The following is a 26,658-nucleotide window of genomic DNA, read 5'->3' as shown; positions in this document are numbered from 1 at the left end:
ACTCAACTTGATGTTTTTTTGGATGAAATATGTGGATAGGACTGGCATGCTTTGTTGGGCTGAATGGCCTGTTCTTGTCTAGATTGTTCTAACGTTCTAATGTTCCCTTGGTTATATTAATAATTAATGATATTAATAATTATGATAATTTTGATATATTGAACAATTTGATGTCATGGCTGGGCATTTCCATGCTAATGCTTCACAGGGACCTGGATTTAAAGTTAACCTAGTTGCTCTTTTTGTAGTGGGCCCCATGCCACAGATCTGCATTTTAACTTGGGTAGCAGTTTTAAATTGACCCTGTATGAGTGATCATGGGCAGGTGAGTGTATTTCTGTATTGGAATGGCATTCAATTAATGGCTTAGTTCTACCTTGCACCACGTGCATTTTAGATAGATTTCAATACCCTGGCTGCTGCATCAGGTGGTCCCTGTCCCCTTAGATTACACATACAGACTATAAGTAATATAACATAAAGAACTATGTACCACTAAAATAACATTCCTCATAAACACAGAATTATCAGTAAATAAAATATTGATCATATTATGAAACATAAATGAATAAAGAATAAATCAATAATATTTACACAATAGTATTTAAAAGACAACAATAAGTTACATTAACAGATAACAGAATTACCCCAGGGATAGAACTCCAGGTAAACCACAACAACACATTAATTGATTAAGCATGGTTAGGGTGCAGGTTGGTGAAAGACTCTTGAAAATTTCAAGATATAAAATAAGATAAAATAATATTTATAGTAGATAAATATATTTCTTAGCAGCATTTGGCAATCTGAAAACAGTTATCTCAAATTTCAGGTTATTATCATAGTTTTTTTTCTGTTGCAGTGTTTCTTAAATTATGTACATTTTTGTGGACATATGTATGTTTTCAACATGGATTTAAATAATTGAAACAACTGACAGGAATTCATTTATTGAACATTACAGATAATAGCTCATGATGGAGATATACAAGAAGGACTTTATAGAACATTTGTCCAGATGGAGAAAATCATCAAACAGGTATGATAAACATGGGTTTAGAGTGCATGACAGAGACAGTATGTTTTGTAACCTTTCCTACCTAGTATATCTGAAATGAATCTGAAATCACAATAAAAATAATCAAGGTATACCTGTTTGCAAAACTTTACAGACAGACAGAAGTATTTTATGGATGTGTATTATAGAAACAGCCCACTCTGCTTCAATTGCAAATCAAGTAAAATCAATACAAAAAGGTGTGAAATATTACATTTATCTGAACATTGGAAATACATGATTTCAAAATAGACATTTAAGAGTAAAAATTTTAGCAAGGTTTGCAAACCCTTATAGTTCAAGAGAGTCCTGAATGTTTATTGTTCCTAATACTAATTTTCCTTAGTTTGTAAATGGAAGATTAATACATTTAAAACTAAAGAATTGTGAAAAATAGTAATCTTTCTAATGAAGTCAGATCTGATATATATGGAATATTAGATTTGGGAATGTTTTATGAAGTTCTAAAATATACATTTAAATACATTTAAAATGTATTTACATTCAGATTTAATTACATAAACTCAATTTGATGTATATGGAGTCAAGATTTGAAAATAATTAAATCAATGTGATATATTTTAAATTATTTCTGAATTTACAGCACTAAAACTAGAATTTAAATGAATGTAGAAAGTAAGTCAAATTGAATATTGCATGTAGTAGGTGGTGAGGTGGAGTTAGTGGTGTATACATCTAGGCTGTGAATGAGGCAGATGAGAATGTGTGGAGCTGCATGAAAGGAGTCTTTTAAAACCAGAGCATTGTAGGGCAGCCAAGAAAGGAGACTTCAGGTGGCATGAGCCACACAACACTTGCCAAACCTGGGGCTCATTGAAATAGATACTCCTATTCCTCCTATGTTAGATTTACTTTTTGTAATAATGAACTAAAAGCCTTTAACACATCTACTTCTTTAACTGAACTATTACTGTGTTAAATTCAAATTGTTATGTATGAAATAATTTTTAATATATAGTTTGACCAAATCCAGTATATTCAAAGTGACTTTTATATATTCAGAATTCCCTCTGTATCTTTCAGATTAACTGCATATATTTCATCTGTAATAATAGTGACATGTTTAGAGATCTCTGACGGTGGCAGCTGTGTGCTGACACTCTCTTCAACAATAAACCAATGGCAAAGTAATACAGCTGCTCTTTGTAGGCTTCTTCTTAAACAGTATTTCAATGGGAAACAAACACACTCTTTACTTGCCCTTTGCAGGATTAGCTGCACACTTACCGCATAATGTGCTTGTCGCACTATGCTCATAATATTTAAAGCCGAGCTCTTACCTGCCGTGTTGCTCTTTCTCCTTCCCTCTCTTCTTTAGACTGTGTCTGCGCCAGCTATTGCTTCCTAGCCACTAAGTCTGCTTGAGGAGGAAGGGTTTGTGTTCTTTTAATTTGAAGAAGGGAGCTAAAGCAGGGTGATTACCTGCATCACTGCTCATACAGTACCTTGTGTACTTTAGTGCTGAAGGGAAAAACTCCTATTTTGAATAAAGCCTTGAGACTCTTTTTTTTTATTGCAAGATTTACAGAACTGCTCCACATCTCTGCACATACTGAGCTAGTAAAACAATTTTGAAATTCAATCCCTTGTCTTCTCCACACCAAGATAACTGTCCAAGACATGTGCATGATTAATTCTGAATACTGTCTTTCTATGATGAGTTGGTGATCTCCAACTGCTCAGTAAGGCTGTCCCCATCCAAAGTGACAAGATACAAGAAGTCATTCTTAACTAACAAGTGTGGAGTTTTGAAACTAGGTGCCTCCCACTCTCTATAGTAGTAATCATCCATAACATGTGCTGGTCTAAATGTAAAAATTGTTGGCTTGTTGCAAGTGTGAGACACCGTCTATGTGCCAGCCAGTACCTCCTCAGAGATCAAACCAGCAGCAGCACCAGCCGAGGAGGCTGAAGGTGCCAGCATCTGTTGTGAAGAACCCAGTAGCTGTTCTAGGAAATTGAGCGAGGAACCGTTTCCTCATCCACACTGGATAAATTGGGTCCCAATCTGTCAGTGACAAGCCCCTCCCTTTCTACTAAAGAAAGAGGTACTTTGCAGTCGGCCATGACCCGCAGAAACAGGGCAGCCAAGCTGATAGAAACCTTAAAGTAATTGTCATTGAAGGATTTAGAGGGAAATTGACAGCCACACACTTCAACCAATCTGTTCTCCATGGACTGAGCTAGAGAGAGGCAACACTATTTAGCCAGACGTCTAGGTTAGTTATAGTGAAAGCATCTGTGTTTAGTTCCAGGTGCAGAATTTCCCAGTTGGCATCTTCTGCTCAGGGCGACAGTCTGAGGGCCATCTGCAATGATGTCAGCCTGAGCTTAAACTTGATAAAGGGCAATGGGAGTTGGTATGGCAGGTTACTCTGAGGGAAGGAAAGGATTAGTCAGAGGATGAAGCTGGTAGCCCCAAAGATTTCCTATTAAAATACTGTATAAGAACGAGTTTTCTAAGAGCAGTTGTGTTAGTTTGCCATTGGTTTACTATTTAAGGTAGTGTCAGCGTGCAGCAGCTACTGTCTGAGATGGTGAATAGGCAGAGATAGCGGTCACAATATATGTATATATTATATACATTTAATTTATATATATATATATATATATATATATATATATATAGTGGCATCGGCCGGGACCCCCAGGAAGACCGGAGGAGGGCTTGTGCCTCCTCCAGACCGCGAGGGGACGGCCGCCCTGGTATTGTTGGGGGCCTCGGGTAAAGGGCTTGGAAGCCCAGCCCTGTAGGGACACGTGGCCACCACCAGGCGGCGCCCCGGTGCCTGAATATCCCTGGAGCCCAGCACTTCCACCACACCAGGAAGTGCTGGGGGGAAGACGACAGGGTACACCCGGACGGCTTCCGGGTGCGCAGCCGGCACTTCGCCACACTGGGGCGTGTCTACGGAGGAGTGCCGGGAAGCAGCTGGAGCCCATCCGGGTTCCTATTTAAGGGGCCGCCTCCCTTCAGTCGAAAGCAGAAGTCGGGTGGAAGTGGACAGAGCTGGAGAGAGGATTGGAGGCGGCCAGGAGAAAGGCACAAGGACTGTGAGGCCTGGACATTTGGGGGAACCTTATATACTCGCGTATAAGTTGAGTCTTGAAATCTGAAAAATCAATCATAAAATCAGACCCCAACTTGTACGACCATTCAAAAATACTACAGTTACTTTTTTTTTTTTTTACATTTTACTTCCTCCAATCTCGCACCAGTTTCTCATAAACACTGAACTTTGTTGCAGCAGCACAGTTACCAATTTCTTTCGCCACCTCAACTTTTAATTTAAAACCAGCTTCATATTTTCTTCTGATGAAATGCTTCATCGTGGATAAGGGATGCTCTTACGATAAAGGTTTATGAGGGTGTGAGACACAAAAAACACAAAACAGTGCAAACGTCGCTTCAGAAGAGTTCAGATATTACAGTGTGGTCACATAGGCACAATACAGTGGTATGAAAAACTATTTGCCCCCTTCCTGATTTCTTATTCTTTTGCATGTTTGTCACACAAAATGTTTCTGATCATCAAACACATTTAACCATTAGTCAAATATAACACAAGTAAACACAAAATGCAGTTTTTAAATGATGGTTTTTATTATTTAGGGAGAAAAAACAATCCAAACCTACATGGCCCTGTGTGAAAAAGTAATTGCCCCTGAACCTAATAACTAGTTGGGCCACCCTTAGCAGCAATAACTGCAATCAAGCGTTTGCGATAACTTGCAATGAGTCTTTTACAGCGCTCTGGAAGAATTTTGGCCCACTCATCTTTGCAGAATTGTTGTAATTCAGCTTTATTTGAGGGTTTTCTAGCATGAACCGCCTTTTTAAGGTCATGCCATAGCATCTCAATTGGATTCAGGTCAGGATTTTGACTAGGCCACTCCAAAGTCTTCATTTTGTTTTTCTTCAGCCATTCAGAGGTGGATTTGCTGATGTGTTTTGGGTCATTGTCCTGTTGCAGAACCCGAGATCGCTTCAGCTTGAGTTGACAAACAGATGGCCGGACATTCTCCTTCAGGATTTTTTGGTAGACAGTAGAATTCATGGTTCCATCTATCACAGCAAGCCTTCCAGGTCCTGAAGCAGCAAAACAACCCCAGACCATCACACTACCACCACCATATTTTACTGTTGGTATGATGTTCTTTTCTGAAATGCTGTGTTCCTTTTACGCCAGATGTAACGGGATATTTGCCTTCCAAAAGTTCAACTTTTGTCTCATCAGTCCACAAGGTATTTTCCCAAAAGTCTTGGCAATCATTGAGATGTTTCTTAGCAAAATTGAGACGAGCCCTAATGTTCTTTTTGCTTAACAGTGGTTTGCGTCTTGGAAATCTGCCATGCAGGCCGTTTTTGCCCAGTCACTTTCTTATGGTGGAGTCATGAACACTGACCTTAATTGAGGCAAGTGAGGCCTGCAGTTCTTTAGACGTTGTCCTGGGGTCTTTGTGACCTCTCGGATGAGTCGTCTCTGCGCTCTTGGGGTAATTTTGGTCAGCCGGCCACTCCTGGGAAGGTTCACCACTGTTCCATGTTTTTGCCATTTGTGGATAATGGCTCTCACTGTGGTTCGCTGGAGTCCCAAAGCTTTAGAAATGGCTTTGTAACCTTTACCAGACTGATAGATCTCAATTACTTCTGTTCTCATTTGTTTCTGAATTTCTTTGGATCTTGGCATGATGTCTAGCTTTTGAGGTGCTTTTGGTCTACTTCTCTGTGTCAGGCAGCTCCTATTTAAGTGATTTCTTGATTGAAACAGGTGTGGCAGTAATCAGGCCTGGGGGTGGCTACGGAAATTGAACTCAGGTGTGATACACCACAGTTAGGTTATTTTTAACAAGGGGCAATTACTTTTTCGCACAGGGCCATGTAGGTTTGCATTTTTTCTCCCTAAATAATAAAAACCATCATTTAAAAACTGCATTTTGTGTTTACTTGTGTTATATTTGACTAATGGTTAAATGTGTTTGATGATCAGAAACATTTTGTGTGACAAACATGCAAAAGAATAAGGAATCAGGAAGGGGGCAAATACTTTTTCACACCACTGTACATAGAAATAAAAGGCAGTGTGCTCTGTGGTTCCTCTCTCAGGTAGGCGTTAACATATCATAATCTCTTGGACCAATAGCACGAGTTTCCCGCATTCGACTTATACGGCTGACATTATAAAATACCGGAAATTATACGGTAAAATCAAGCCCCGACTTATCCGCGGAAAAACTTAAACGCAAGTATATACAGTATATAAACTGCTCAAAAAAAAATTAAAGGAACATTTTTAAAACACAACAGATCTCAATGGAGAAAAAATCATGCCTGATATATATGCTGATGGGGACTGGGTAATGTGTTATGAACAAAAGGATGCCACAGAGTTTGATGGAAATTAAAATTATCAACCTACAGAGGGCTGGATTCAAAGACTCCCTGAAAATCAAAGTGAAAAAATGATGTGGCAGGCTAGTCCATTTTGCAGAAATTTCATTGCAGCAGCTCAAAATTGTACTTGGTAGTTTGTATGGCCCCCCACATACTTGTATGCATGTCTGACAACATCGGGGCATGTTTCTAATGAGATGACGGATTGTGTCCTAGTGGATCTCCTCCTAGATTTGGACCAGGGCATCACTGAGCTCCAGGACAGTCTGAGGTGCAACCTGGCGTCATCGGATGGACCGAAACATAATGTCCCAGAGGTGTTCTATTGGATTTAGGTCAGGCGAGCGTGGGGGCCAGTCAATGGTATCAGTTCCTTCATCCTCCAGGAACTGCCTGCATACTCTACGTACATTAAGTATATTAAAACTTTTACTATCTCCAATTGTTCATCACCATCAATGACTTGATAATTATTATCTACATAAGTGTTTTTCAACTGGTGTGCAGTGTAGTGCCCCTGGGTGCAGACCTGAGGTAGGCATGCTTCAAAGTTGGTTGAGGCCTGTCCAAGGAGAAGCCGACATAAGAGCAGCTCTGTTATTGCCATTTTGCAGACGGAGCACTTGGAGAGCGCTTTAACAGCCAGTAGACATGTCCATCTGTGACTCTTGGAGAGTTGAGGGACAGTGGGCATGTGAGTTGCCTTTTGACCTTGGGTCAGTGGAGTGAGGCAGAGAGAGGACCACCTGTATGAGTAGGCAAAGCAGCTGGAAAATACATTCAAAGTGCTCATGAGCAGCTTTTTTTTATCCACTCCCTGTCCTGCTTATAATATCTGTGTTACATGTAGTATATACAGAAAGGTAAACATTATTCGCATTGTTTCTTTTGGCTGTGTTAATATCATTTCAGTTGTCAGCATCTTGTGTACTGGCAGTTCACATTTGGCTAGAATGGGCCTATGCTTTTCGAGTAAAGAAAGTTTACTTGTAATATAATTCGAACATTGATTGATAAACTATTCAGTGAATGTAAAACATGAAGCTGACAGAATCTGAATGAGTTAGAGATCAGGATCAGTCTTACTCATAATACTGGTTTCTCTTGCTGTATGTCAAACTCTGTGTGTTAAAAAAAATAATAATATCCCTGTACTCATGCTGGTCACTTATAACAGTATAATGTAGCTCCAGGTGTGAGGGAGTTGCGACTCCCCTATCCATAGTATACACCCGAGACATCCAAACTGAAAAGAACATTTTTTTTTTTCAGTAGACTAATTATTTTTTTATTTAAAAAGTAAGTATTTTATCATCAGCTTTTTTTGGAGAATCTTGCTTGAGTTTCTGTAATAAAATTAGCTTTTTATGACCTTTTAAAATGTTGAGATATATTTGTTTTAAAAATAATTAGGAAATACTGGGATATGAGTGTCCAGAAGCTGAAAATAAAGATTCTGGAATTGAAGATGACTGCCAAGAGGAAAACTATGGGGATGTCTTGTGGGATATGCGTGATGAGCAAGAACAAATAGAAGCTTTTAAGCAAGCATCAAAACCTTCTTGTCCACTCGGTTTTGATAAAGTAGGTAAACCTTTTTTATGTTTTTGCAGATTAAATATCCAGAGAATGAGATGAATTTCAATTAATAGTTTCAGTAGACTAAACTGTAGTGCTTTATAAGATAATTTGTGTTGTTAGAAGACAAGACTGTGATTCTTAGAGATCAATATAATAATGAGTCAGTGGAGTTCTCCTTTGGATAGTAAGGGTGACATATGGGATTAGCTCTGCTCTTAAAGAGTATTTTGGGATCTGGAGTGAATGTGAAGTTATCGTATCTTTTGTTGATACAGTAAGTACAGCAAGATGGCAGAGAACATGGAAGGGTAAGGCACCCACTGGACTAATAAAAAATTGTTTTCATTGTACTATAAGGCATAATGACACAAAATAGAATTTAAGGTCAATTTTAATGGTATTTGCTGATCAAATGACTGAAGTTCAGTTCAAGTCACAATCTTCTTATGTATTCATGTATATAGTATGTTCTGATTACAGGCTAATAGTATTTACTAATATCTAAAAAAATAATTTAGTATTAAAAAGTATATGACCATAGCACATTCAAATATATTTAAACGTAAAAATGTACCCATGAAGAGAATTTCAATTTCATATTATGTTAGTGTATATTATAAAATAATTATTTTAAATTTGATGGGTATATTCTATCTGTTAGGAAGAGTTTGGATATTGTTCAGGGAAGCAAGCCACTGTATACAAAATCTGTGGTGTAATGTTTGGTATCCTTACTTATCAAACAAAAGTTAAGTTTCTGTAAAGAAGAGCAAGAAAAATTGTATTCAGGACAAACCAAACTTGAATTCTAAGGAAATTCCTTGAAATGGTCATAATTCTGGTAATGTAATTGAGCAACTTTTATTTTTTTTTCCTACTGTGTGTTGTCATTTCCAAGCACACACAAAACCCAAAAAAGGCATACATTTCCAAAAACAGACCTGAAATCCTCATTGTTAGAAAGTAAGTTTGGCTTTCAGACTCAAGAAGCAGGCTTCTGCCTTGCACTGCTGAATGGGACCAAAGCCCATAGATCCCAAAATAAGAGAGCAGAACAATGATAACTTCTCACACAATGGAACAGAATAAGAGTTTCTTAAAATCATATAGTTTATTGACAAAGAATTTAATAAGTATTAAACTGCAGAAAGTTGCCTCAAAATGCGACAACAAGAAAGACCAAAAAACATGTTCAGAAAGTGTCTGGTAGTTGAGTCATGGCAACTGGACTTCTGTCTTGTTAGGTAGATACGTTTTACTACTCATCCAAGCAGCTTCTTCAGTCTGAGGAATGTTGTTAGAGACCACAATTTTATCCTCCAGTTAGTTCCACTTCACACCTGCCCTGAATAGGCTCAATGAGTAAAACAAAGCAAGGGGAGGTGTGGGTATATGAAACATTCACACCTTTTAACAGCCCCCTCATATCCTCATAGAGTGGATCATTAAGAGTGGTCAGACTGAAGAAGCTGCTTGGATGAGTAGTGAAACTGCTCAGTATCTGCCTAACAAGAAAGAAGTCCATTTGCCATGACTCAACTACCAGATAATTTCACCTGGATGACTGAGAATCTTCACAGACATGTTCAGAAAGCAGAGAACAAAACTGTTTTGTCTCTGGATAAAACAGACACAAAATAACAAGAAAATCTATGCAAAGCTATACTCACAAAAATAGCTGCAAAACGGGAAGTGATTCTGAATTCAGTTACATTTATTTTGTGGTAAAGCACAATGCAAAAGAAAACCGACAGGCTAAATTAAACTGTAGTAAAATAATTATAAAGGCACTGGAACTGAATCACAACTAACTTACCCACCATTAAGGAAAAAAACAATGGACTAAGGTGTTTCCTAGTATGAGATTTTCTTTCTTTTTTTTTTTTTTTTACAATCCCATAAAACACCTAACACATGGATGCTTTATTTTAAAACACACATAAGGAGTCCAATACTATAAAAACTTTAAACTAGCAGAAGTCCAAAAACCTGAAAATCATAAAACTTAGAAAGATACAAGAATAAAGAATCCAATAATATAAGCTGAACAACACCAGTAGGAGGTAAAGCCTATGCAAAGGGCATTTTAAATCTTGCATAGTTCAAGGGTAGTTCCACAGCTACAGGATCAGAGGACAGAGAACAAGGTGGACAACTAGTAGCACTAACTTAATTACAAAGGCATCAGAATTTACAAACTTAACTGTAAAATCTAAAAACAGCAAATAACAAAATTATTAACACAGAATAAACAGATATAACAAATGAAAACAGGGCCAGGGACAGAGCCTTGGATAAACCATAACATCTCATAGTGGAGGTGATTAAATCACTTAAGCTGATCTGACTCAAGCTATCCAGAGTTGTAGATTTTATTTATTATGACAGGTATTTAATGACATTTAGTATTTTGCATGAATACAAACCTGCAATTCTGTATATTTTAAAAATATTAAAGAGATACCCCCTTGTATTATAAGTTTTTCTCTGGGTATCTTGTTTTGACTCCCCTGTTCTAAAAATTAGGATGTCTTGGCACAAGTTACTTTTGTGCTATTTGTGATTATGCCCTGTGATGAACTGACACCTTGTCTATGGTACTTTTTCCTTGTGCTGCCAGATAATGACTGGCTTCCTGTAACTTTAACCTCTATGTACGAGTTAGAAGGTGAATAGAGAGAATTATTAAAAAAAAAAAAAAAGGATATTCAGTTATCAAAGTTGAAAAGCGTTATATAGGCAAAACTAGAATTACATTATACCCTTTTATGTTTATTAAGTATATTGAGCGGCTGAATGACATGGTGGTTGCCCCTTCACCCATTCCACCACTTCTTGTATCAGGAGGACCTGGCTCTGGAAAATCTCTCCTTTTGTCTAAATGGTGAGATATTTTACAATAATTCTTCAGGTTTTAAATAAGAACCTAAATCCTAAAGATTGTAATTTAAAAAAAACAAGGCTTCAGAATATTAAAAATGTGGAAGAATATTTTGCTTTGAACCCTTTGTATTAATCTCTTTACAGGATTGAGCTACAACAAAAACGATCTCCAAGCACATTAATTCTTTATCATTTTGTGGGAAGACCTCTCTCCACAAGTTCAGAGCCAGTGCTTATAATTAAACGCTTTACAGTAAAGGTAAAATGTGACATGTAAATTATGCAAAGTTCATTTAAAATATATTTCAATGTTTAGTATGTTGCAGAATATTTTATCCATTATTAACTTTTTTTTGTTCCATAATAACTATCAATGCAGCTTCTTCAGCATTCTTGGTCAGTTTCCACATTGTCCATGGATCCTTGCAAGATTCTTGAGGAGTTTCCTCGATGGCTGGAGAAGCTATCCACTCGCCACCAAGGCAACATAATCATTATTATCGATTCTATTGATCAAATTGAAGTAGGTGGTCGTAATCCATTGTGTATATATTTATAAAGAGTTAAAACTGCTGTAACTACATTTTTATATTTTAGTACATTTTTTTAATATACCACATAATTACTATTTCAGCAAGCTCAAAGACACATGAAGTGGCTTATTGATCCACTGCCAGTCAATGTCAGAGTAATTGTGTCTGTAAATGTTGAGACATGTCCACAAGCTTGGAGGTAAGTTTAATTCTTTACAGAGCATATAGTTGTCTGAGTGCACAACTGTCCATGATGGGATTTTGCATTTTACTCAGACATAAGCCATTTTCTTTCATACTGTATTTGGTTTATTTTATGGTGCATGTATATTAGTCAGTGTTCATAGTGTGTTTTTTTGTATGTTAAGGATTTTTCGTGATTAATACATCCAAGGTGCACAATTAACTCAGCACAACCTTTTATGCATATATTCAAATAAATGCTGAATTTCCTTGTGTGTTGTATACTTTTGCAATGTTGACCAATAAAGTTACATATTTTATATAGTAAATATGTAATTTATAATTATATGGAAGAGTGCAGATATTCAGTCCCTTAACATTTCAGTATCTTCTGTCCTTCATTGCAGTGAAATCTATGAGTTAGCTTAGCTGGTAATATCAATTAACTAATTAAACACCTGTATAACATTTTGGTGCTTGTATGAGCTGAAATAACTCATAATATTACAAGAAATATTATAAATTGATTGGAATAAGAGGATGATGATTTATAATGCATATAAATGCACAGTTCATGTAATTTTATTTACACATATTTGCATTTAAAATTTATGAAATTAGAATTCACTGCACAATTTGGTATACCACATGCACAGTTTCTAGACTTTTTAAAAATACATAAATATAACCTTGCGTTTGTTTTTTTGGAAAAAGTTAGACATAGTAGTATTTCCCACATTTTAGTAAAGGTCTTAAATTTAAAGAGCGAAACAAGCAAATAAAGAAACAGCCTTTCTTTTTTTTATTACACAAGTATGTTAAAATTAGTTATTCTGGACGAATTTGTAATTAAAATGTAATAAAAAAAAAGTCAGCGCATTATTATTTTCTTTTAATCATGTGTTTCCTAAATAACTGAATGAGCATCTCAACTGTTGAATTTTTAATTGTCAGTGAGCTCAGTTGTTGCTTTGTTATTTCTTACTGTTTGCTTATTCAGTAAACATTCTTTGTTTAAAAATCAAGGTTATGGCCCACGCTTCATCTTGATCCACTTAGCCCAAAAGATGTAAAATCAATTATTTATGCTGAATGCCAAAGAATGGATGTAATCCTTACCAAAGAGCAGGTATTTATTATTTTTTTAATACTTAACATGATCTAGTTTAATTTGGTACCAATATCTGATATTTTTCCTGTTAGTTAATCCTCCCTTCTTTGAATTTTATTTTTCATTTATTGTATGTTAATTTAAGATTTTTTGAAGCCATAATGTTAATTTGACTTCTAAATTTTTTTTTGCATTTTTTATATAGTCCATTATTCCTAATCAGTTAAAGGTTACATTTTTTGAAACATTCTGATATTTAAAATAGTGTCTTTCTTATAGCAGATAAGAATGTATATTTCATATCAGAACCACTTTCTAGATATTTACACAATATTCCTAAATGTGCTGTTTACATTTTTAGGAAAAGAAATTGGAAAAACATTGTCGTTCTGCAGCTACATGCAATGCCCTGTATGTGACTTTGATGGCCAAAATAATTGGAAGGTGCAGTATGAAATAATAATTAACATTTACTTTTCTAAACAAAGGTTAAAAATAAAAATTCAATTTATGTCAAATTATCTATAAATTTTATCTGAAATAGTTTTAAAAATTCCGGGGATACTGATGCAATACTACAGCGATGTTTCCAGTGTCAGGATACAGTGTCCCTTTACAGAATGGCCATGAGATCCCTTCAGGACATCATGTCAACAGACAGGGATAAGCAGCTGATGAGAGAGGTAAGATTAAAAGTGCTAGAAGTAAATTCATTTTTATTTACTATTGTAATATCCATCCAACCGGCTTTATCCTAACTACAGGGTCACCGGGGTCTGCTGGAGCCAATCCCAGCCAACACAGGGTGCAAGGCAGGAAACAAACCCTGGGCAGGGCACCAGCACACTGCAGGGCACACACACACACACTAAGCACACACTGGGGATAATTTTGAATCGCCAGTGCACCCAATCTGCATGTCTTTGGACTGTGGGAGGAAACCAGAGTACCCAGAGGAAACCCACGCAGACACAGGGAGAACATGCAACCTCCATGCAGGGAGGACCCAGGAAGTGAACCCGGGTCTCCTAACTGCGAGACAGCCACCCGTCTTTTGTAATATGTTTAATTAAATAGTGAATCATTTAACATTGCATTAACAACTAAAATAATTTGGATAATGTTCTGAATATGTGTGATTGTTGGACATTGTTTTAGAAATAAAAGAAAATTCATTGTTCACTGACATAAACAGCATATTTATAATTTTTTTTTCCAGATAGTTTGTCTTATGTATGTCAGTCACAATGGTATCAGTGAATCTGAACTAATGGAGATGTTTTCTGATTTGACGTGGCCACGACTTTCTTTCCTTCTGCATAAGCTTCAGAATATGTGCATTATAAAATATGTCTGTGGGCTTCTTATGTTTCAGCATATGCAGGTAAATCAAATGTACTGTGTTGTTGGTTTTTGACATAATGTACTGTGTATGTATAAAAATAAAAATAAGCTTGCCTGAAATGTGCAGTGGTTGTGACCTGTATGTCCAACAAGATTTAAAGATGTTTTGTTAAAAGATAAGTGAGTGGTGTCATTTTATCCTTTTATAGGTGCTGTATTGTTTTCATTATAAACTAATATTTTGAAATCACCTATATAAAAACACCTGTTTTCTATTATTCTCCTGTTCACATTAAACTATGGTGATCTGGAAATTTTCTTGTTTATTAACATTTACAGATGACCATTTCATTCTAAGTAAGGAGGTGATGACTTTAAATGCTGAACATGCATTAGCAACCATTAATTACTTAACTGCTGAATTTATTGTGTATGTCCAAATTTGCTAATGTAGATCGTTGATAATTAAACAGCTGAGAGCATCATTAAAAAAATTCAATATCGGTATTGGAAATGGAATAAAGTCACAGGAGTAAATGTAAACTAGTTGAAAAGAATAAGAATAAGGAATCGGAAGGAAAATTATAGGGGAAGTGTTATCAACACAAAAACTGTATGTACATACCAAATTTTAAGCTTGAAATTTTGTAAATATGCAGATCGTTAGTCTTGATGTTCTATCAAAATAATGAGTTATGATACTAAAATATAATTCACTGTACCCCTGCTACAGGGCAGAAGTGTCTTTTTAAGTGAATATTAAGGAATGTAATGTCTTATATTGTTTTATGTCTGTAGGCTTGGGAAGCAGTTAGACTTGAATACATGGATGGTGAGCAGAATTCTCCCTTTGTGTATAGGGAGAAGCTTATCAATTATTTTGATCAACATTTGAGGTACTGTATCCGATAATACTTTACTTTTAGTATACACTGTATAGCATCATGAATGCTACCAAACAGGATGCTTAAAGTTGAACTTTTAATTGATGTTAAATGATATAGTCATTGTTTTTCAAGTTGAAATAATTTTCTTCACAATCATGGTACCCATGGAAATGGAAGAGTGGGCTAGTTATTTTTAATAATTTAGAAAATATACTGCACTTTAAATTGCAGTTTCATGTGGCAAATTAGTATATACCATGATTTGACTTGAAAAATGACACATTTATCTTTTAATACGGCAAAACTGCTTTACTTGCAAAGTATAAATGTATAGGTATCTTGTATTTCTCCTTAACAAAATGCAACAGCAATAGATATTGTAGAAAGGTTAATCTTTAATATGTTTTTTTTTCTTCAGAGTTTTGTGCGGTAGTATATCAGTTTACTTCAGTATACCTGCTCTTCTAAAGCTAATTATATTATCAAAAATATTCAATGTTTGCAATTTATTACTTGAGCTTCTACTGGATTTTCATAAATGTTTTGTGATGTACATGTGATACATTTTCTTCTTTTTATGCCTTTATATGTAAATCTTCTAAACACTTGTATCATTTACAGTCAAAACAGGGTCACATGGAGGGGGGCCGATGAGCTCCCATGGCTGTTACAGCAACAGGGTGAGAAACAGAAACTGCACAGGTGTCTTCTGAATCTATTTGTTTCACAGAATCTTTACAAAAGGTATGCTAATATTTAACTTATTACTGAAGTATTAAAAGTTAGCGTTTTAGTCAAACATTTTTCTTGGAGAAGTATAGGAATATGTCACTGTGGTTAATGGTGTATTTTGTTAATAGTTTAAAATGTACTGTAATCTGTTAATAAACCGAAGTTATACTCCAACACTTAATTTGCGTTAGTACCATTTATATTGCTTTAAATAGTCAGTTTGACCGTCAAAATAATTTTACAATTATGCTTGTTGTTAAAAGACAATAGTTATGCTTTCTAGCTACAGTATTTATTTGGAAATGAGTGACCCTGACCAAGATGAGTATTTTTATAGTTATATAACATTTCTATATATTGTATGCATTATGAAAAGACAAAGTAAATTATCACTCTAAATCTAAACTCTTAATTTTGGAATACTGCTTAATTAATGATTTCTTTATAGAGGACATTTTTCAGAACTACTGAATTACTGGCAGTTTGTTGGAAAAGATAAATGTTCAATGGCAGCTGAATATTTTGAAACTCTGAAACATTATGAAAAGAACTGTGAAGGAGAAGAGAGCATGAAAAAACTGGCAGATCTTTATGAAACTCTGGGACGATTCCTCAAGGACCTGGGTCTTCTTGGCCAGGTGATTTATTTTGCTTTATTTGGTTTTAATAATATACTTGCATAATAAATTGACTGTAAGACACGAAAGTTAAAAGTATATGCTGTGTTTCATAAAACGTTTAATGAAATATTATGAATAATATGGTCAGTAATATAGTTAAAAAGACCTGCTCGCATTTTCAGAATTAACCACATATAGAGAAATCAGCCTGAGATTCCAGTGCGTATTGTATATAAAACATTGTTATTTAGACAAGTAGTAGTTTTGAAAAAGTATTCTTGTTTAAACATAGTTAAATCCTTAAAGTGACCACAACCATGTAGGTCAGTATTAATTCCAGCCTTATATCAAGTTATAATTATACTTTTAATTGGATCTAATGTAAATTGTCAAATTATGAAATGACTTGGAAATAAATTACTTGGGTTACAGGGTTCACACTCAAAAGAGGTTTTACATTTATTAAAAATACATTACTATTTTATGTAGTTTATCAATCTAAAAAAAAAAAATGAAATAATGGATACTATATATGACCAGTCTTTAAAAGAATTTATCACAAACATTTGAGTAGAATAGAAATACTAACTGGCAGCTATCAAAACAATAGTTAACAAATAATTTTGGAAGCCCAAAAATGTAAATAACATTTGTTTGATAATACCTCTTTTCAGGAACACATTTGGAAGGGAGATACTGAAAGTGATCTCTCCCACACTGGAGACTTTTTCACACTTTTTTAAGACTGTTTGTAGGAAGTTACTGCCTGACATGTTGACCTGTGTGGAAGTTAAATATTTATGTTTTAAATTCATTCATAGGAAAAAAAACCTGAAAATATTATTTACAATGAATTTTATAAAATATTGCAGTATCCTATAATATATTTTTTAAAAATATAAACTGTTTCCACTTTTTTTTATTGGAGAACACTTAAAGATAATCTATTGAGAGGCAAATATTTTTGGTTACTGGTGAGTCTAAATATGCCCTGTATGAGTGAGTGTGGGCATGTGTGTGAATGTGTCTTATGATGGACCAACACCTTGTACAAACGTGTTGCCATGATAGGTTTTGGCTTCCCTTGACCCTGAATTGAATAAGAAGATTAGAAAATGAACAGATAGGTGGACATATTTTTAATATAGTGCAATATGTTGTATGGGGCTTGTGTGCTACAGAGTCTGTTCCTCTTGCCCCTCTCATTACCTAACACAGCCAATTTCTTGACAGTCTTCACAAATATTGAATGTTTTTCCTTGAGTGATTTTTCTATGTACACAAACTTCATTTTATTTGAATTATGGGTCTTTAAGAAGAGTTTCAAGCTGACTGCTTACTCTGAACCTTCCTTGAGCCCTAAAAAAATAAAATCCTTGTCAACAAACAGGAAACACTATGGAGAGGGATTTGTATTGATCCCCGGTAGCTGCTACATCCATGTACCATCTTATTACTGATAGAAAGCACACATTTTGAAACCAACAAGGAAATTTTCATTGGAATCTTTGATGTACTTTGTTTTACATAAAAAAAATATGTGCAGTCCATCAATTTGTTTGGTTAGCTAATAGCTATCTTGTCCCAGTATCTCATGTTAGTATATCATATATAGGTTTGTATTTAGTGAGCCATTCCACAATGTGTTCTTAAACACAAAATTGTTGGGCAAAATAAACCAAAACAATGTAGATTACTGTACCAAATATAGACAGGAAAAAAAGTACAAAAAAACAAAGGCTGAGACAAAAGGAGAAACACAAGTGTCATACATTTCCAGTGTATCTGTGCAATTAGTTTAGCATAGATAATATAAAATCTGATCAATATTCTTGTCAAGAAAAATGTTTAATGATTTCCAGACAAATAAAAAATTATTATTAAAACAGTTTCCCAATTAATTTTCACTCTGCATTGTCAGGAAGCTGATGAAGACTCTTTTGCAGTACAAAACTTCAAAAATCCATCACATGAGGATACTGAATACTTTATTTGACTTCTGTATATGAAATGTTTTGTTTATTGTGTCTCTGTAAGCATTTTTTTGAAGCACAAATTTCAGCATACAGTTTAAAACCTATTTACAAAATATGATTATAATACTCTGCTCAAAATCAATAAATGCATCCTGCAGATGGCCTAATTTTCCTTGTGATGTTACTTATTTACTCTATGTTAAACACAGAGGAGTTAATTTTGTTATCTGTTCTTTAACTTATTGTATGTTAATACCATGTCTAAATTACCTAAATATAAATATTTTGAGTTTCCCAATTGCTCTCATACTATGCATATGATAATGGATAGTATTATTTTACTTTTTTCTTAAGGCAGTAGCTCCCTTGCAGCGATCTCTAGAAATTCGTGAAACAGCTTTGGATCCAGATCACCCCAGTGTGGCTCAGTCACTGCATCAGTTGGCTGGTGTTTATGTCCAGTGGAAGAAATTTGGAAATGCAGAACAGCTGTACAAAGAAGCCTTGGAAATTAGTGAAAATGCATATGGTGCTGATCATTCCAGAGTGGCACATGAATTAGATTCATTAGCTGTGCTATATCAAAAGCAAAACAAGTAAGATTATTTTAGTTTAATTAACCTGTGGACCAACGTTTGTATATGTATAAGGTAGTAATGGGTTATTATAATTATAGTTTTAGACATTATATTTAAAATGAATATAGTACAATGATCAGAGTACAAAATCAAAGTCAAAAATCAGATAATGTATTAAAATCCCCAATAGTTTAAAGTTTATGCCTTCCTGATTAGAATTAGCAGTATAGTGGCAGTGTGTTTATTCCTGCTATCTCATGAATTCAGTGTCCTTCCTTCAAGTCCCTTGCCTGGTTGCTGTCCAGGTGGAGTCTACATGCTCACGCAGAGTCTGAATGTGATTCCTTACTCCAGACACATGCATCTTAGGTAATTGGTTCTGTGTAAGCCATGAAATGGATAGAAAAAACTGATTAAAAAAATGAAGGTTTCATTCACTTTGCATTTAATGAGAAAAAACTGATTAAAAAAATGAAGGTTTCATTCACTTTGCATTTAATGACCCTGTTTCAGGTAAATGTATTAATTAATGTATATTTCTGTAAGAATCCTAACAGCTATATCTTTCTTGCTAGGTATGAACAAGCTGAAAAGTTGAGAAAAAAGTCAGTCAAGATAAGACAATGTTCTGCTCGACAAAAGGGAAGCATGGTAATGACCTTTTTAACTAATCACTTAAATATACAGTATGGTGTAAATTTAACTATTGTAGCCGCTGATGTATAAGGCGAAGTCAGGCATGGGTAAGACACGTGTCAAAAAAATCTCACAGTCCAAAATTTCATTTTAAAATATTTAGTGAAATTTAAAAGCAAATAATCCATACAAGAATAAAAAGAAAAATAGTTACACACATAGAATAAAGGCAAAAAAAAGAAAAAATGTATCTTCTATAAACTTAGCTTTTCTTAAGAAGCTTTGGTTATTTCTATACTTAAAGGTTATTTATTTCTTCTTCTGTATGCTTTAAACATACGGTTCAACACTCTTTTATTTTACGAGTTACTTCACACTCAAAAGGCCCGTAGGCCGTTGGCACATAGACATGCGCTCAGGCACGAACGCGAGCACAGACAAGAACACAGTTAAAAAGTCCGTATGCCTCTGTACCTTACACAAGGCAAGGCTAGACACTAACTGGAGAACATTGTTTGCTCAAAACTGTTAGAAAATGACAGGAAAATACCAACTCAATTCTATTCACGGGGGTTTTAGGAACCTCCCATATTTTATGCATTATCATCTAGTAAATATTCATACATTTTATAGAACTAGGAAAATGGCTCTTACAACTATATTTCATTAATAAAAGTTGCACAATGAAAGTATGAAAATTACAAAATCATCTACTTACACAAAATCCAGCATTTGTTTTTCAAAGGGAATGAAGGTTGCTGGAGAAAGAACGAGTCACAAAGTTTAGTCTTCTTAATCTGATGCACTGATGCTGCACTTATTTTTCTTCATATATTCACTAACTAATTTTAATTTTTTATCAGTTTTGTAATTCAGCAGAGATGACAGAGAGAACCTTTTACAGATTATTTTTATTGCTGATATGAACATTATCAGGTTGAGAATTTTTTTTTAGGGGACAATTGTTGCCCCTATTGACTAAAATACAGGTGTACTTTCAGTACCAGAATATTGAAAGTTTAGTTTCATCAGTAACAGAAAAATGTACAAATTAAGCAGTGATTACATTCAGATACCATTTCTTATTTTAAAAAATTATCAACAGTTTGCTTTGCATCGATCATTTCAAAGCCTGTACAGCAGCTATCCTTTTTGCCACTTTGCGTCTCTGCCGCTCACGTTGTGAAAGTGGGGGGAGAGAAGCGGTCGGATCATCTGCCAGTTTCCTGGTGCTGCTGCTGGCAAGCTGCACATTCTGCTTGTCATTGTTTTAAGAGCTGGGAGCACATGATCTCTGTCTCCAAAAAGCATTCCAACAACTGCTTGGTTAGATGGCCGTGAACTTGTTTTAAATGTTGTCTCACTGCTTGTCTCACATGATGTTAGAAGTGTCTCTCGCGGGACGTCAAATTGTCTTCCGAAAAGATCACGTCTCGTCTCCCTCCCAGGATTTTTTTTTTTTTATAATAGAGAGATTATATCATGTAGCCTAGTAATTATACAGTCACCCCACATGGTCACAAGATTCATTCTCCTCTACTGACAAAATGTCTGGTTGGTACAGGCTGAGACTGTTTTGATTGCTGCTATTTCCCTCTAAACACTTTCACAGCTCAAAGATTTATGCTAGTCAAGAAGTATACTTTTTTTTTTGTTAAATCAGTGAATCAGTCAGAGACCCCCAAAAACAATTGAGAGTGAACAGTGGGGGTACTAACAGAACAATAAAAGGCACTTACCTGTTAATAATTTTGTATGGTCTTAAAAGTACTTGACTTTCAGGTGCCTGACTCCATGCATCTACCAACTCAGTCTACAAAATCCTTGGAGTGTCGTTTTCCTACCTTTTTCCAGAAAACTTTGTATCTCTAAACTCAGAGTCCTCGAAGGAAGTAGGGATTTAAAACACATTCCAGTAAATAACATCCAGGTTAAAACTGGAATAATTTCTGTACTCCTTTTAAAATCCCAAGGGCATCATGCTGTGGTTCTCCCAGTGCAAACTGTTTCTCTGCTTGCTTAATGGGTTTCTTTTGAAAGAGCAGGCATCCTTGATTGTTTGCTTTCTGTACGAGGATCCATAATGTAAGCGTGACTTTCTTATAGTTTTGTAGTTTTTTAAAGCATTGACTAGGGTGTAATGCTACAATTCTGAAGATAAAAGTGTGACGTCTGGTGGCTCCTCTAACTCTGACTCACACCTGCTGCTCAGACTGTATGTGGGTTTCTGACCTAGGATAACTAATTTACAGTATATGGCTGCTGCAGTCTGTTTCCAGTCAAAGTTCTGGCCTTATCCTCTGATTAGGTCATACCATGACAAGAAGTACTCAGTATGAGTCATAGCACTTGATAGACATACTCTTGCCCTGACATCCTAGTTTGTCTTGTGCCTTTTGCATTCTGAAGATGTGATATAATCAAACCAATATGTTAATTAAAAATTTAGGTTCACTTTTAACAAGCTCAACTTGTGTTCTTCCCCACAGCATGGTTTTTCTGTTCTACGGCGCCGTGCATTACAGCTGGAAGAGCTTACCCTGGGCAGTGATACAGCAGATAATGCAAAGACACTGAATGAGCTTGGAGTTCTGTACTACCTACAGAACAATCTTGAGTAAGTATTGGAGCAGAAGAGTTAAAATGAAGTATTTTAATGCTGAAGAAAGATGTTAATTATTTTAGTAAATTAAATCATTTAAGTGTTACTTAGACTATACATGAAGCAATGAATAAGTGTGTGAAATATAGAACAACGTCATCCATTAATCTTTTATTTTTAAATAAAAAAGTCTGTCTGTCATCAGCAGTGGGCACTCAGCTGGTCATCAGTACTTTGCAGAACATAGATAACTTAAATCTTATAATAACTTAGTAAATATTTATTGGTATATTAAAAGAAAGATAAACAAAATTAAAACAGAAGATAAAATTTGCTCAGCATGTTTCTTAAAAGCCTTACACATTTTAAGAAAACAGACATCTTTTTCCCATTGTGTTCTGGTAGGTGGGTTAGGACACCTGTAGTAGAGGTGTAAGCTATCCTAATAGATCATTCATTGAGCAGTGTTGTCAGTGAATTAGGGATTATTGTGCTTCCAAGGCCAAGTCTGATTAAAAAAACAAAGATTTTATTCCTGTGAGGTCTGAGCAGTTAGCATGTGACCCAGTGAAGCACATTCCTGATGACATCACTTAGAAATGTGTCCCAGTATATTTTGATTATAAGAAATGAAGGTTAATAAGTTTTGGATAATCGATGCAGATGTCTATGATGTACAACATTGTGTTGGATTCAACCATATTTGGGCTGCACTGATGTGGTGGGTGACACCATTGATCCTGTATTCTGGGTTTGAATGTCATGCCTGAACAATGCCCATGTGGAGTATGCATGTTTACCTAATGATTTTGTTGGCTTTACTGTGGGTATTCCAGTCCATTTGAGTGTGGGTGTGAGCGGCTCTGCAATGAATTGACACTTTGTTTAGGGCTGCTGGGATTGGTTTTGGGCCACCACAACCCTGAGTTGGATTAAGAAAGTTTGAGAATGAGATGAGATAACATTAGATCAAACATTATTTAACACAGTTTAACCAAGAATTTATTTTAGCAAGAGATGACATTCACTTATTGTCTGAAAATATTTTGAATAGTATTTTTTCAACAGTTATTATTTGTGGTGTATTCTTTTGAAACACAGATATTGATTAGGAATGCCTCCTATTTACCACATTACATAAACTTGAATTTGGCCCCAATGCTTGTGGCATGGCTTAAACTATTTTATACCAATTCAGAGGCCTGTTTGCCTTAATATAAATTATGAGTATTTCATCGTGGAACCAGAAAGGGTTGTCCTTTGTTACCCATTTTATTTATTGTCACTGAACAAAAATGATCCAATTATAGGGCCTTACCGGATATCTCGTGAGAAACCACTTACAAGGCATAAGTGAGTTAAAAAAATGAATAGGTTGATAGATGCAACAGGAGAAGTTCAGTAACAGTGTTCATAGAAGCAGCAGATTCTAGTTAGTTGTATATGGTTCTTTTATACTGTATACAGAAAACAGTGTAGCCCCAGATTATGCAAAGTCAAGTTTCTAATTTCTTCTATTCTGCACCAGTGCAAGAAGACTACAATATACTCTTACTATGTTCAGCTCACTTTAGCATGCAGTAGCACAAGAACGACTAGATGCCTGCCCCTCTTCTGCTTCCGTCACTCTCACTCACTACTTCACTTACTGAAGATGAGAGAAGAGCTAAAGGCATGCATGCTTAGTGCTCATTCAGCCTAATCCACAGTGGGACAAGATAAAGGAAGACAGTCCTTTTCATATTCGTTTATCTTCTTAACATTGATGCAAAATGAAAAGTGTAATTTTTGTGAAAACCATGCTGTGCTCTAACTCAGGCTGTATTGAAGTAAAATAATGCACTGTGCCTGCCTGCAAAATAACATCACTATACAGGGGTGGATTGTATTTAATGCTATTGATTACTAGTGTATATACAGTAGATACTGTACGTATGGATGAGTACTTGGCTAGCCAGGTTTGCTGTTATTTTAGGTTAATATAAAGACATTTCACTATATGTGAATTTACACTACATGCAATGTTTTGCAGCGTGTCCCTCACATAAGAGAAAGCTCAATTGTAATTGGTTTCATTTACAATTAATATGATGAGAAAATTTAAGAAAAATATTAATTGAGTAATTATGACTCTGCAAAAAATTAAAAGGTACGATTTAATACCAAAATAAAAATTTAGAAGCATGGTGTTTCAACGGTAGTGTCTTTATCAGTTTTGTCTGAATGTTCAGTTTATAATGTAAAGTCTAGTATAGTCTTATTTTTATGTTCACTGCTGAAGTGTGATTTTTTTTTTCTGTTAGAAAATTTGAGTGATGACCTAAATGAATATCTGTAGGAGACAAAAAGATTGTCAGTTCCATGTATATTTTTAAAATATATGTATTGTATAATTACAGTACATCTGGAAAACATTTATGTATGTTTTGGAATAGAACCAAGTCATTGCACTCTAGTTAGGGTAGGAGCTGGACCGTTAGGCACATAATACACCAGTATTGGCAATGTTTGTGCCATTCATTGAGAGAACTATGCCTTTTAGATATGTAGACACTGCTGTAAGTAGACAGTCTTGGAATGGCAAAATAATACAAGCACAATGGGGGGATCAAAGTTAATAGTGTCTAACAATTTAGTAGTTGGCAATAAGTGACCCTTTATGTCAAGCATGGTTCTCTGCCCCCCATTGTAATGGGTAGGTGACCTGCAGAGTGTCTGGCCCCTATTACAGCACTGGAGCCCAGGATGGCAGGAGCGCCAAGAGCCGTTACCAGGACTCCTCAAAACCATTCCTGACCGTTACTGCTTTAGCAGCATAAAAGCTCCTTCTAGGAAATCAGTAGTTGAGATCAAAGTCAGCAGCCAAGTTAAAAAAAAAAAAAGCACAGTAAATGAAGGAGAGGTTACATTTATGAGAAGACCTGGAAATTCACAGTAGGTGGGGACCTAACATAACATACTGAGGTACTAAAATAGACCAACCACCCGATCCAGAAAGACAGATGCCAACACACTATATATTTTGGCCCAAAGTCTCTGGGGGTTTGTTTATTCTGTGTTTGTGTTTTTTGTTCTCAAATTTCCATACACCCTTCCATTATTTTTATTTTTTGTAAAGTAAAGCTCATCCGTTTTGTTCATTCTGATCTTCTTGGCCTATTTTGGATTTAAGGACAGCTTGATAGTGCCCCAAAGTGTCCATGCTGAAGTCAAAGTAATGAATTTCCCCTTGGGATTAATAAAGTATCTATCTATCTATCTATCTATCTATCTATCTATCTATCTATCTATCTATCTATCTATCTATCTATCTATCTATCTATCTATCTATCTATCTATCTATCTATCTATCTATCTGTCTGTCTGTCTATCTATCTATCTATCTATCTATCTATCTATCTATCTATCTATCTATCTATCTATCTATCTATCTATCTATCTATCTATCTATCTATTTCTAATGCCATAGTAATAGAGTTAACCCCACTGCTTTCTTGTAAAATGGCATATCTGCAAGTAGCAGTCTGAGATGAAGTATGTTGTAAGTGTCTGATTACATGATGATTGTACTGTGGTTGAAAGCCAAAACTTAGTTTTGAACAGGGTCTCTGCATGGCACCAGACAAAGTAATTAACAATACACTTACATATTATGCCTCACTACTGAAGAAACAATTCTTGAAATGCACATTAATGTTGGTGCTGTTATGATAAAATAATATATAATATATAATTAAACATTTAATTAATTCCTATAGGACTGCCAAAATTTTTCTGACCCGTTCTCTTGAAATGAGGCAGCGTGTGCTTGGCACTGATCACCCAGATTGTGCTCAGTCTCTTAATAACTTGGCTGCCATTTACAATGAGAAAAAGGAATATGAGAAAGCTGAAGAGCTGTATGAGAGTGCTCTGGACATTAGGAGGAAAGCCCTGTCACCTGACCACCCTTCTCTGGCGTATACTGTCAAACACCTGGCAGTTCTGTACAAGAAGCAGGTGAGTCTGTTGCATTTTTTTCCTGACCAGGCTAGCTCAGAAACTACAGTTTCTAATTCATTTATTTTAATTTCTTTTCCTTTGGAAACAAGGAAAAAGTACTGATCTCTGAGGCCTTTAGTATAGTTTCACTTGCTTTAGGAAAGTATTAGGTATATGCTGAAGAATTTTTAAATTGTGTCTCATATAATAATAAGAAACCAGTTCATTAAAATAAAAGGATCAGTCTGACCAGAATATGTTTTTGTGAAGTGAAGTAAACAGTTAATTTCTAACCATCACCATTTTGAGGGTAGCATGGTGGTACGGTACTACTTCAAATCTGTAGAGTCATGGGTTATACGTTGTTCTTGCATTTGATTTCTATATTCATTTTTCACACTTGTGAAACTCAGTACGGGCAGTCCCCAGGTTATGTACGAGATAAGGACTGTAGGTTTGTACTTAAATTGAATTTGTATGTAAGTTGGAACAGGTATGTTATTTTAATAAATACTATTGTTGACCGACTGTAACCAAG

At 35.4% G+C, this 26,658-nt stretch overlaps 1 protein-coding gene across 2 annotated transcripts in view; it reads left to right on the top strand.

Moving 5' to 3' along the window:
- nphp3 (nephronophthisis 3) overlaps nt 1-26,658 on the top strand; it is a 93,682-nt gene that overhangs the window by 55,168 nt on the left and 11,856 nt on the right. For both annotated transcript variants that reach the window (XM_039753191.1, XM_039753192.1), the window contains exons 9-25: nt 965-1,039; nt 7,887-8,057; nt 10,835-10,938; nt 11,082-11,196; nt 11,317-11,460; nt 11,572-11,669; nt 12,680-12,782; nt 13,126-13,208; nt 13,309-13,447; nt 13,984-14,148; nt 14,907-15,004; nt 15,617-15,739; nt 16,176-16,365; nt 18,678-18,919; nt 19,477-19,552; nt 22,027-22,154; nt 25,898-26,138. In XM_039753191.1, coding sequence (XP_039609125.1) covers nt 965-1,039; nt 7,887-8,057; nt 10,835-10,938; nt 11,082-11,196; nt 11,317-11,460; nt 11,572-11,669; nt 12,680-12,782; nt 13,126-13,208; nt 13,309-13,447; nt 13,984-14,148; nt 14,907-15,004; nt 15,617-15,739; nt 16,176-16,365; nt 18,678-18,919; nt 19,477-19,552; nt 22,027-22,154; nt 25,898-26,138 — 2,295 coding nt within the window. The remainder of the gene's footprint in view (nt 1-964; nt 1,040-7,886; nt 8,058-10,834; nt 10,939-11,081; nt 11,197-11,316; nt 11,461-11,571; nt 11,670-12,679; nt 12,783-13,125; nt 13,209-13,308; nt 13,448-13,983; nt 14,149-14,906; nt 15,005-15,616; nt 15,740-16,175; nt 16,366-18,677; nt 18,920-19,476; nt 19,553-22,026; nt 22,155-25,897; nt 26,139-26,658) is intronic.

This window comes from Polypterus senegalus, chromosome 5, assembly GCF_016835505.1.
Source record: "Polypterus senegalus isolate Bchr_013 chromosome 5, ASM1683550v1, whole genome shotgun sequence".
NCBI classification, from domain to species: domain Eukaryota; kingdom Metazoa; phylum Chordata; class Cladistia; order Polypteriformes; family Polypteridae; genus Polypterus; species Polypterus senegalus.
The sequence above is the reverse complement of the archived record's forward strand: the minus strand, read 5'-3'. Positions and strand labels throughout refer to the sequence as shown.